The sequence below is a fragment of the Ammospiza nelsoni genome, chromosome 6 (assembly GCF_027579445.1).
Source record: "Ammospiza nelsoni isolate bAmmNel1 chromosome 6, bAmmNel1.pri, whole genome shotgun sequence".
In the NCBI taxonomy this organism is placed as follows: Eukaryota; Metazoa; Chordata; class Aves; order Passeriformes; family Passerellidae; genus Ammospiza; species Ammospiza nelsoni.
The window spans coordinates 47,120,079-47,133,057 of NC_080638.1; the positions used below are offsets into that span (position 1 = coordinate 47,120,079).

The following is a 12,979-nucleotide window of genomic DNA, read 5'->3' on the forward strand; positions in this document are numbered from 1 at the left end:
CAAATGCAGGAGTTACAGCCACAACCTATGTTCCACTGCTCTGAATAGCCCAGATTTAATTAAGAACTCTCAATTAGATATATTTAACAAATATCCATAACAACTTTCACATTACATTCAACTGTACCTATACAAAGAAACACAAACAAATAAGCTTTATTTATTAAATATATGCAACTATTTCTAGTAATTTGCAGGAGCATTGATTATTGATTCCATAGATACAGTATTTGTGGCTGTGATAACAATCCTTTAAGCTTGATCTTTAAGAGGAACAATTTAGTTTAAAATAAATTCTATTTATTGCTATTTCCTTTTTAGTATGAAGTACTTCTATTCCTTTTTAGTATGAAGTACTTGTAATTTCATCTCTGATCTTGAGTCATGACTTTGATTCAAAACAATGACTGCATTTTCTCAGAATGATAGAACATGATTTGTTTGTACACTGTGTAGTTTGAAGGACTACGTGAAAAGCATTTTTTCAGTTATTCAAATAAACAACCATTTTCTTGGATTTATTTCTTCATTGTTCCTGCCTAAATTTAGAACAAATGTCAGGCATTTGTTCATTTGATCACTCCAGCATAGAAGTCTTTGAAAGACTTTATGTTTTTAATTTCTCATTTGTCATGGACAACTCTGCAACAGTTTCATTACCATTCCTCTAGAAATTACCAAAACATAGCATAAAAAGTCCTTCTTCCACTTGTCAGCCTCATACTTGACACAGAGCACTCAAACCTCATCTCTTTCCTCTTCTCCTACCCTGGCCCTAATTAACTTCTGTCCCTGAAACAAAGAGGGAAAAATGAGTTGGAGGGAAAAAAAGGGAGAAAAATTAAATATAGCAGAAGAACATATTTGAGATTTGATGAAAGCAGTAGAAATTGAAAGGACGCGATTCCTCTTATAGAGGTTTACTTTACTGGAACTGAATATTTCTCTGCTGTTTGGTTCTAAAATGTAACATTTTTTTTAACATTTGCTGTCTGTAAATCCCTTGTGATAGAAAGGGAGAAGAGGTAAAACAATCTCACATTTCACAACTGCCTGAGAAGACCATCTACACTTAAAGGCCCTACAAATACAAATAAACACAGGTTGATATCATCCTTAAGTAATCATGAGAGTACATTCATACATTACCATACAAAAAAATAAAGTGAATGTATATTGGTCAGAAAAGCTTGAGAACTTTCACTCAGCTGCATTATCTCACAGGTCACCTAAACAATTTCTCTAAGGATCTGGCCAGGAAAGGGTAATTCTGTATTGATCCAGAACAGTGGAACTGGAATGCAAATTACAAGCATGTATGGACTCTCTCCCCAGTTACGTTTCAAGATAACAACTTCAGGATTTAAAAACAGGAATGCTGAAGGATATGAGAATACATTTTCCAAGTCATTTTTTGAATGTGTGAGAGCTGAAAATATTTTTAATTTGTTGTGTAATGTGCAGCAAAGTGACTAATGGCATATAGAACACACAGTGGTCATATACCTGCATGCATAACTTGCTGCATGCTCAAAAACTGTGTGGAAAAGATGGGAAAGAGAGCATGAATAACATGTTGGGGTGAATTCAGGTATGGATAGGGCCAGCTTTAGCATGGGGAAGGAGAATTCAAGCCATCTATCATAAGGGAAATAAATACCACAATATTGGCACTTTATTTTCAAAATTAATATATATATTTGGTATACGTATTTTAATATTTCTTGTTATGAAACTATAAAAATCAAGTACAAGCATTTTGAAGTAGTTTCTGAAACAAAAAAAGTATCTTGTTCACAGTTTTAGACATATCTTAAATATTAGTGCCCATTTTTGTATGATGTATTTCATTCCATATTTTCCTCATTGTTACTGAGTACCTAAAGTTACTAAGAGAACAAGGAATGATTTTTTGTTATACAGCATATGTAAATTAACACCAATTCTTTTAGTTCTGTGTTAATTTATAACAGTGTGATTTACAATATTTATTTCTGTTTTAAAAACACAAGTATTATTTTGGGCACTATTTGATAGAGCAAATTACAGTAGTTGGTAAAAAAGAAAAAAAAGTCCCTTCCTGTGCAGGGCACCAAAATTCCACTTCATACTTAGGGGGACTTGCAGAGAACTTAGCAATTGATTTTGCACTCTTCAGCATGAAGTGTCTTGCTCTGCCCTCCCCAAAAGGTGTTGACAAGCATGAAGTAGAGAATGAATTTTAAGAGAAAGGAGGACTTCTGCCCATTTACTCTTGGCAAGTTCTTCAAAGTCATTTGTGAAGCTTCACCCAAGTCTGGTTTCCATTAGAAGATAATGAAGGCTGGTAGTTTTTAAGTACTGCTTCTGGACAAAAAATGACTTATAATTATTTCATGTGTTCTGTGAGCAGTAAGAGCCAGTTTATACTCACTAATGCAGACACAGGGAATCTGATGCTCAAACAATTCAGTAGCATATCCACCTTGGCAAATCAGGTGAGACTGTCAAATCATCACATGTAAAACAGTTGCCCACTAGGGGGCTGGAAAAGTGCTAATCTTTGTACTTTAATAAGTATTACTGAAGAATACTACTTGTGAAACATGGAAAGTATAACAGTGCGTGGAGTTGGAGTTCATATTGGTAGGTAAAAGCATCTAGCTCATTGTATGAAATAGAACTGCAATGCATATATTTTTATATCAGATTTTTCATACAGCAATATTCTGAACAGTGATAGGTGCATGTTATGGCACCCAACATGACAGATGGCTTTTTAAGGAAAATGGGAGGTGGCAGTAAAAGATGGACTAGATAGGAAAATAAAAGCATTACCTGGAACCTCTTTTCAGCAGCAGATGGGAAAGAGAAAAGGATTACTTATACAAGTTTGGCTAAAAGTTAGGTGCCAGTGAATTATTTATATAGATAATTATTGCTGACTTCCTGGTTTGTATACTCCTTTTTACAAGGGGATGAGTCACTTCATAGACTAGATAAATCTATTATTTGTATATAAAACTCCCATTCACTTAAATGGGAATTATGAACATGTGTTGGCATGAGAACATAATTCTTTGGGATAACTCTGCTGTAAATAGAGAAAAAAAGCAGAAGCAGAAAAAAAACCCCTCTGAACTATACCAACACCTGAATAACTCAAAGAAAGGCTGTGCAGGTTTAACTTCCTGAAATAAGCTGATGGATGGAACAGTCAACTCGCTATTAAAGACAGATGTCCAAGTTTAGTCACAAAAATACATTAATTTATACTAAAATAAAATTATCTCAGCTAACCAGAATGTGTGGGGTACTGAGCACTACTGATATGTACTATTTTTTCATGACTACTTAATTCAGTTTATGTTAATTGAAGACACTTTGCACTGGATAGGTTTCCTCAGTCATGTATGATGGAATACTCCTATTATTTGGCCAGCCAAAACCCCTCATTAATAATTAAAGCATATGGGCATGTACAGATTATTTCCTAATATTTGTAATATGCATGGGTACCTTATAAGAGTTTGATTAGCTGGTACACTTCCACTGGTTTGAGAAGCTCTTTTTTTAAGAGCCACTAAACAACATCACTAGGTGAACACTAGGTTAGTTTTTCTCACTTATAAGTTAAGCAAAATAATTTAGGGAATTATTTAGGAAAAAAAATCCTGAAAAACAATGCTAACAACTCACCAATTTACAGATTGATTTTTTTTCCCATTCTGAAAACAATGGATTTTACTGGATGTCTTCTAATTAGTTTTAACTTTATTTTTCAGTGCAAGATTGATGCACTATTTATTCATATAGGAAACAGCTAAACCTTTCCCACAATAAAATCCAAATGTAGCTTGAACAGGCTTTGCAGTCAATAGCATGCAATTCTTCAAATTAAAATACCTCCAGGTATTTTTCACAGTAAAACAGTGAAAAATTTTAACTGAAATTTCTGGTTATTTAATTTTGAGATCTCTTGGTACAGCCATTTGTCTGTAAGGTACATTAAACACAGCACTGCCCCTTTCACAGCCACAAATAGCCAGCTTCAGGCAGTGTAAGAACAGAGTAAGAATGGAGCATTATTCTCCAGAGGCATCTCCCAACCTTCAGTGCTGTGCAATTCAGGGAGCAGCAGAGTCAGAAGCATTTTCAAAATCAACCACGATAGACTTTTTTCTGAGTAATTTACCTAGCACAAAAACATACTAGGAAAGAACTCTTAGCAAAGGATAGAAACAGTTTTCAAGTGTGTTTTGTGCTGCTGAATAGCCATACTGTTATTACACAACCAAATTAGACACACAGTACACATCTTTTCACATAAAAATATTACCTATAAACATTATTATTCAGAAATGATAAATAATTCAAATTACCAACCTAAGTGCTGCCTCACAGCAGTGCCATTTTGTGTTTCCAGCAGAACTTAAAATAAGTACTGCAATTTCAATGATATAGCTGGTAATTTCACTGCTAGAGAGTACTGTATCATTAGCAGAGCTGGCAGTTAACACTGCAAGCAAACCTTAGACCAATTGAAAGAAATCTGGAGTTCCAGTCGCAGAGGCAGCTCAGTCTGCAGGTCTGAAGGGTGGTCTGACAGCCTAAGGATTTGTTGTGCTGCCAATTTAACAGCATGTGCACATATTGCAAACAGAGCAGGCGCAGAAGTTGCTAACCTCATGCAGGCACCTACGCCAGAGCCTGCTGCGTGAGCAGGATGGGGAGCCAGCAGCTCAGACCCTCAAGCAGCACAGGTGCACTGGCAAAACGCTGCAGCCAAGGCAGGGGGGCTCCCTGCACCCCTGAAGCTCCATCAGCTCCTGCAGGGTGCTGCTCACAGAGTGCAATGTGCTCACTGCACTGCTCCAGCCTGACCTCCAAGCGTGTGCTGCAGACATCCACAAACCCCTGGGCAACACCTCTGGCTCAGACAGGGAAGTCAAGCTGTTCCTTATCTCCCCCAAAATATTGAGGAAAGGAGGATGAGCTTTGATCACCTCCTCCTAGAACACTCTACTCTTCACTCACATCAGCTCAGAGTGAGAGCTGCACTTATGTTTTGTCCCTTAACCCTTTTCTATTTATTGACATGCTACTATTTAATAGTAAAGAGGTAAATCCCTCACTTCTGTTGCAAATTGTAACTACTTTTCCAAGCTGCTGAAGTTATTAAAATCCATTTAATCCTGGACTTCAAGTACATGAACTTACCTTACGACCCCCTGCCTTCATAGGAAGCAAAAATAGAGTAGTAGAAATAAAATAAAAATTAGTGTCTATGACAGATTTCTGAAACATTTACCAATCTTATACAATATTAACATCAGAACAGAAGTCAAAATACATACAGTAACCACAGTCTGGTTTTATTCTTCACAAAAAAAAGTCTTGAAGTTTTAGGGCCCCAAACTTTTCAACAATGCAGGTAATGGAATTATTTTATGATCTTTATTTGCATTCTGAATCACAATTTAATTACCTTACTACAGAATTAATTATCTTAGTAATTTATCTGAAACTGAAAAACACAATTCACTCAGCTTCCAGAAACAGCTTTTGAAAGAAACACAAGAGGCTTACAATTTCATTAAAAGAAAAAAAAAATCTTTAATCAAAGCTTTCATGCCATGCACATTATTTCTTTTTGATTTCCACATCAAGTACAGCTAATTAAAAAAGAGAGACCATTTCTCATAAATGCAAGACAGGGAACCACAGCTTTATACTGTAGTTATCCCTGGTTTATCCCTGGTTTATCCCTCCTACAGTAACACAACTTAAAAACAAAAGATGGTATGAAACTCCCACCAAAGTCACACTGCATTTCTCACCAGGGGTACGACAGACCTGCCCAGCTTCACTATGGAAAGAGGCTTGAACATTGCCACAGAACTCCTCACATTCCTGCAAAATTTCCTACCCTTCAATTTCCCCAGATCCTCACACTCCCTTATACCCTGCTGTTTTCCTCTCATCTCCGTCTGTAGTATTAGAATTCCCCAAATGCTGTACTAGGAGTTCCTCCTTCCTTTTCCCTCACATATACTGTCCACCTCAATTTGGTGGACAACAAACAACTTTCAGGGTCCCATGCTCAGCTGCAGATTCTACAACAGATAACGTTCTAGAGGTTATAAATTGTCTCTGTCATTGTCATTGTCTCTGTCATGTCTACTTTATTTTCTGGGTTTATTGTAGTCTGCTCCCCACCCTATTCTCTTCCAAAGCATACAACAGTGAACGAAGATCTAAAACTAATACTCTAAAGCAACCAACTCTATTTTCCAAAATTCATTAACAAAAACTGCAGAACCACTGTGGACAGAACTTTTCAAAGAAAGGTAGAAGTTAAGTGAAAACTGAAGCAAAGCAAGGAGCAATTAGACTTTAATTCAGAGCAGTTTCTTGGCAGAACCAAAAACATTAGAGCTGTCCTTCACTAAAACAATTGTACAGGTTCATGCCTATAATGCCATCACTAACTACCATTCAGTATTTCAGTTTCAAAAAAAACATATTATTAAACACCAGCAAATAAGTCAATCATCTCAAGGAATTCCCCAAACATAAAAATATGCATACATAGTTTTTAGTCTTTTGTGCTGTATGAAAATAGGTACAGCCTAGTCCTTTGGGTCACCTTTTCTTTTTTCTTCAAAGAAGTATTTGTATTCTTTTTATACATATCCTTTTAAGCTGAGAATCATATATTCCAGTATAATTTTGTTCTACTATTGTATTTTCACGTTGATTTCTTGGCTAGAATTGTAATTTAGTAATTACCTTTCATCTAAGGTTGGCTCCTTTTGTTGCAGATGAGGCTTAATTCCAAACATTGGTCTAATGTTTGTTGATAAGGCTTTGATGGTGTAATTAATTTCATTTTCCCTTGTCACATCACTGTCATAACCTAACAAAACCAAAGGGAAGAGTATCAAACCAAAATAAGGTACAAGAACAACCACTTAATCTTAATTTGTGCAGATTTCAACAATGTACTAGATTACAAAAACAATTATAGCATCGATTATTAATAACATAAACACACAACAGAAAGAAAGTAGCTGGGAATCATGAACATTGTTAATAAAAGGCATTCAAAGAAAAAGAATTCCCTACAATATCTTTGTGGAAAAAAAATTATTAATGAGTCAAGGGACTTTAAAAGCTACCCCATTTCTGCTTGGTTGGCCTTAACTACAGTCACTAACAAAGAACCTCACTACCTGACACCTGCTCTCAAGACCTGTAAGATTCAGTGCCTGGTTGTTCTCAGTTTCAGGATCCATCCATTACCATGGAATCTATAGGTCTGCACAAGGTTCCTACACAATGCTAAGGGCCAGCAAGCCACATCAGGATGATGTTTACTATAGCAAAATAAACATGTTGGAAAAGTTAAGTTGTGACAGGTCTGTTAATTACTCTCCATTATTTTGTTTTTTCAAAGATCAAAACTACCAATGCCAACAATGTGATGGTGAATACTTCTTAACTCTAACTGAATTAATAGGAATTGACCTAGAGAAACTTTTGTGGATAAAGATGTCAATGTCTTTTCTCGTAAATCTTCACACACCTCACTCTCTTTTAGAGTACTTTTGAACCCACAACTTAAGAGGGCTCTGTGTAAAGCAGCAGAGGCTTGGGGAGATCATAGGGCTAAGATGTTCTAACAGGTCTCAAGCAGAGGCTGAACAGAAAGTCTGAAGATGGCAATTTTTGACTAAGACAGTTAAAAGCTGACAAGTCCTCCTATAGGCAATTAAATTACTCTGTGTATTCTTCAGTACTTTTGAGAAGAAATACAGTGATTAAAAATTCTTTTCCAATGAATGTTTAATATGTCTTTAATATTTAATGTATTTCTTTGGTCATTTATCTCGTTTTAGTGACAGGTGAAGTTAATTTATTACACAGAACTAATTAATGAGTAGCGGTGATAGTTTAAAAATTCTTGAACACTGAGGAATTGACGAGGAGGAAAAGCACACTTGGGAGAAAACAAGTCTGGAGGCCATAAATTCTTGGAATTGTAACATGAAAAAGAAAACATAAGTATGGAAAAACCAGCAGAAGTTAATGCTACAAAATAGAATTAACACTTTATAACTACTGATATTGTGACCTTGAAATAGGTACATAAACATCAGTCTACTTCAGTGTCCTATGTCTCCATGTTATGGAAGCAGATTCTACAACATCAAGATAACTATGGTCTCACATTATACAGATTTCAATATCATTTCTTAAGAATTGGTGACCAAATTCCAACTGTGATGATTCTATTTTAAACATAGATTTTGGGTAGCTATGTATAATTGATGCTTAATATTCTTAATTTAGAAGATTCAAGAGTTTCTTTATGTACTCTGATTCAAAGCAGTAACTCAAACACTTCATTATCATTTTCTTCACAGCAGTTTATCAGTCCTTTCCCCAAAACCAAATTTTATTTAACATTCTTGAAGAGTATTTGCCACTTAAGATAGAAGCAATCCATAAATTATTCCTAAATTTTCAGTTTTCCATTAATAAAGTCTTCTTGAAATAGCACAATCCAGCTAGTTGTATAAATTATTACTGACCTCCATCTTCTTCAGAATCCAGATCAGACTCCTCACTGTCACACTGCCTGCTGTCCCGATGTCCTTCCATCTCGTAAGTCCACAGCATCAGGGAGGTGTCAGCTCCCCCCACAGTGACCAACAAACTGTCGTCGTAGGTCCAGCGCACGTTTGTCACATGGGTGCTGTGAGCAACATACCGCTTAAATTTTCCAAACTTTCCCTGAAAAGGGGAAAAAGAAGGCAAAGAGCAAATTTACCCAGTCTGCTAGACAAAACTGAAATAAGTTGCCTGCACAATGACATCATCTTAACTTCTTCACAGTTCCTGCTTCAGCTGTTTTGTAGTTCACATGATTTTAACACATGATTTGCCAAGTGCCCCTCCTATAGCAACTTCATGAAATGTTGACTTTATCTTCATATCAAGCATGAAAGAGTTAGTCTATAAACATATTCCAGCAATAAACACTGGATCACTTTTTCTAAGAGAGACAATAATCTGAGTTGGAATAAAATTCACATAGAATATTTTGAGTCAGTACTTGTGCACTGTTACTATCCTTAGCATAGCAACATTTCAAAATTGAAGACATTTTTTCCACCAAATATCCAGGAAAGCAGGAGATACTTGAAGAGCAGTAAAAACACAATGTACTTTTGGAATGGCTTTTCTATGATGTGTGATTAAATACTATTAAAGGTCTTCGTCTTAGAAAAAAAAAATACTAATATTGGAAATAATTAAGGTCCTTAAAATCAAAAATGCAATGTAGGTGAAAAATACATGTTCATTGTCTTCCAAAGCATTCTCATTCTTAAAGTTGTTCCTATTCATTTGTCACAGTCAGCAGCAGGACACTGCATGAGATGGCTCTGCATTCTGACCTGGAATGATCATTCTTACTCACTGGAAGTTTAACACACTGCAAACTGCAATGTAATACTAAATGCTTTCTTTGATCAAAATGAGAAAAATATTAAAGCATTATTTTCTTCTGAGCGATGAATTTTCACAGTTTTACAAAGGCAGATTTATTAATAAATACTGTCCATAAAAAGCTGAAAATTACTTACTTTAGCAGGGTATCGAAACAGTTTCACAAATCCAAAATCATCTCCTGTGGCTAATACTTTACTGTCACTAGTGAGGCATGAAGCAGTTACATCTGTGACTTCACCAATTATTGGCCAGATCCCTTCACAGCAAGAGCCCAAAACACTTGTCCATGATGCCCAGCCAATCTTTTCTACCTACAAAAATGACACATTTGAGACAAAGAATACTTCTTAGGCATTTTTCTTCCATATCCAATTTCAAGAAAAATTTCTTGTATTGAAAGATACATCACATCTAAAAGACAGTATTTTAATATATTAATCAGTTATTTTTTTGCCATTCAGAATTTCATCTGAGACCTGTAATTTTACCTCTATGAACTTTCAATACCAAAACTTAAATAAGTATTTTGAAAATTTTTACCTTAGCTGCCCTTTCAGGCTAAAGAATACAAATTATGTTTTCCAACACTGCCTTTCAATGTCATGGAAAATATAACTTGGAAATTATAAATTTTTGCTCTCTGCCCTATGACAATGCTCTGTATCTGAGAAAACAAAAGAAGTACAATATACTACTCTTGCCTATATGTATTATGTAACTGTATTTCATTGTTCTATAAAAACAAACATGAGGTTTTCTGTAGCAAGGTTTAGTAATCTGCAATAGGTTTTCAAAGGTGTTTAGGTACCAGAAAAGACACACAGAAGTCTAGTGAGATGTTCATTACTAAGTCAGCCAAATGTGTTTCTTAATAGAAGAGAAAAATGTGAAATCCCCTACATATTATATTATTTTAAAAGTTTAAAATTACAGTTTTATGCATCATTCCCTCTTATGTAGTATAGGTGGCTGCATAATAAGTTTAATTTGCAAGCAAGTTAAGAAGGCAGTACAGTTCCTCACCTCCAAACTCGGGATAGTCTGCTTTTTCCCCCGAGGGGCTTCAAAAAACAGCTGCTCTTTAGCACCAGTATTGACTTGCAAAAGTTTTCCTATAAAACATACAACATATATATTGTATGTTAACATAGGAGATTCCATTTTGCAGAAGGAAGAAGGAAAAGTTAGTTTGAATTTTTTATTGCTAACAGCATTACATCAATTATTTGTTTCTATTGGAAAAAACTGCACACATAAATAATGGATCTGGAAGTATGGTCTTCTAAAGAAATCTAAGTCCTTTGACCCCTTAAATTCACAACCCTTTCTTTTCTCTTTGAAAACTGTACTAATGCATCACTTTTCTCTCCTTATTATGGCTGTCCCATCAGATGGTAGACAAAATGCACTGGGTGTAATTCAAAGCTTGTTTATGATTACTGGCTGCTGATGCTCTTGGGATGGAGAAGTACAGATGCTGCCTGGCCACCAGCTGATCCCAAGCAGGTGACTTCTTTACACCTTTATCCTACTTCATTTCTGAGGGAAACTCTCACCAATGCTTTTGTCCTCGTCCTTTTCAGAATCCTCAAAGGAAGCTAACTTACAACACTCTTTCAAATAATCAGACTCTTTCAGAAGTTATTATATAGAGGAATAAGAACATGAACAAATAGATTGCACAATTGCACAGCCTTGCTTTTTAATGAAACAGGACTAAATTTAGTATTTTAATTAATCACATATTAATACCCTGGAACACAGGAAATCCAGTATTTTTGCTATGTGTGACAAGGATATGTTCTCCTGAGCTACAACCACGTTGTACAGTATTTTATTAAAGGAGTAGAAACATGGAATCATAGAATGTTTGGGGTTGGAAAGGACTTTAGAGACCATCTAGTTCCACCCTCCTGCCCCTAGACCAGGTTGCTCAGAGTCCCATCCAGCCTGGCCGTGGCCACCTTCAGGGATGGGGCATCCACAGCCTCTCTGAGCAGCCATTTCCAGCGCCTCACCACACTTACAGTAAAGAATTTCTTCCTTGTATCCAATCTAAACATGCCCTCCTTCAACTTAAGGCCCTTCTCTCTTGTTCTATCACTAACTGCCCTTGTGAAGTCAAATGATAAACAGGAAGGATTTTTTAAAAATCCAAACAAACCAATAAATAGAGGCAAACCACTTTACTTCAAATCGTAAAATTTCTAAATATGTATGTGGCAATAAAAACCATGGGTTTAATATTTATTTGGATGCTGTGAGAGCATACTCATAAGCTGAAAAATCAAATCTGCCAGTGATACCACAAATCCATACTACACATGTTCTTAATAAGTCTATAATGTAATCAGTCTTCCAGTACCTTTTTACAATGAATGCTGCTTACCTCTTATGTCCCAGTCCATGTGTGTGATATAGCTGGAGGCTCCCTTGCAGATTCCTACTCTTTTACTGCTCATTACATTGTAAATATCTACAAAGTTGTCACAGGATGCCACAGCTAAGTACTTTCCAGCCCCTAAAACACATCAGTACAAACACAAAATATTTTTTAAAAATTTTAGTGATCTTTGTATTAAACACAAGTAAATTCTGGAATTTAGCCCTATGCAATTTCAAATTCTTTGATATCAGCTTGCTAATCTATACATATTCTCTGGCAAACTGATTTTCATATCACATAATGAAACATAAAACTATGGTATCATTACATTTTCAAACAATAAAAACTATTTGCTGAAATTTTAAGCATTTATGGTATTCAGAGAATGATAAAGCTTGGGGAACCAGAAAGTAATGTTGTAGGGGAATTTGTATCAGTAATTTGCATCAAATTTCTCCAACAGATGAGTATTTTAACTAAAGTAGGCTATGCATTTTGAGTTCCTAAAAGATGAGCTATAATGATGGGAAAAAATTACCTAGCCTCACTAGGGAAAAATAAGAAAAAAAAGTTGCAAGATGTTTTTGACACATCAGTTTCAAGTATTCTTATAAGATAAGAGTAACATCAGTGATGTGCGAAACTTACGCAGGTCATAAAGGGTAATCCTAGGGAGCTGCTGGATATTCACTATTTCAAACTGGCTGTTGTGTTCAGGAGGTCATTGTAGGCAAACATATTCCAATAATCTCATCCTTAAACAAGCAACACAGGACTTCACACCATGGTCTTTTAAAATGTTTGTATTAGTTTTACTGACCTATTTTTTACATCTAGAAGTACTACAAATCTTCGCTTCTTTTATCTCTTACATGTGATAAGTCTCATTTGAACAACTTTGGTATTAAAATTTTCATTTAAAAAAGAAATCACTCACCAGGAGAAAATCTGATTTCTGAAATAACATCTTTCCTATGCTGGAAAGAGACCAAATCCTCCAGGGTATCTGCATTAACTATCAAAAAACTTCCATCATTGAGACCAACAGCTAATGCTTTTCCATCAGGAGAAAAGCAGCAACATCTGCCTCCTATG

The 12,979-nt window shown here is 35.5% G+C and overlaps 1 protein-coding gene across 1 annotated transcript in view; it reads right to left on the reverse strand.

The window, feature by feature from the left end:
* Window positions 1–12,979, reverse strand: part of EML5 (EMAP like 5) — a 92,431-nt gene that overhangs the window by 19,472 nt on the left and 59,980 nt on the right. The window contains exons 22-27 of the mRNA XM_059473992.1: window positions 12,822–12,974; window positions 11,888–12,019; window positions 10,522–10,610; window positions 9,633–9,809; window positions 8,577–8,778; window positions 6,772–6,898 (exon numbers count right to left, since the gene is read on the reverse strand). Coding sequence (XP_059329975.1) covers window positions 6,772–6,898; window positions 8,577–8,778; window positions 9,633–9,809; window positions 10,522–10,610; window positions 11,888–12,019; window positions 12,822–12,974 — 880 coding nt within the window. The remainder of the gene's footprint in view (window positions 1–6,771; window positions 6,899–8,576; window positions 8,779–9,632; window positions 9,810–10,521; window positions 10,611–11,887; window positions 12,020–12,821; window positions 12,975–12,979) is intronic.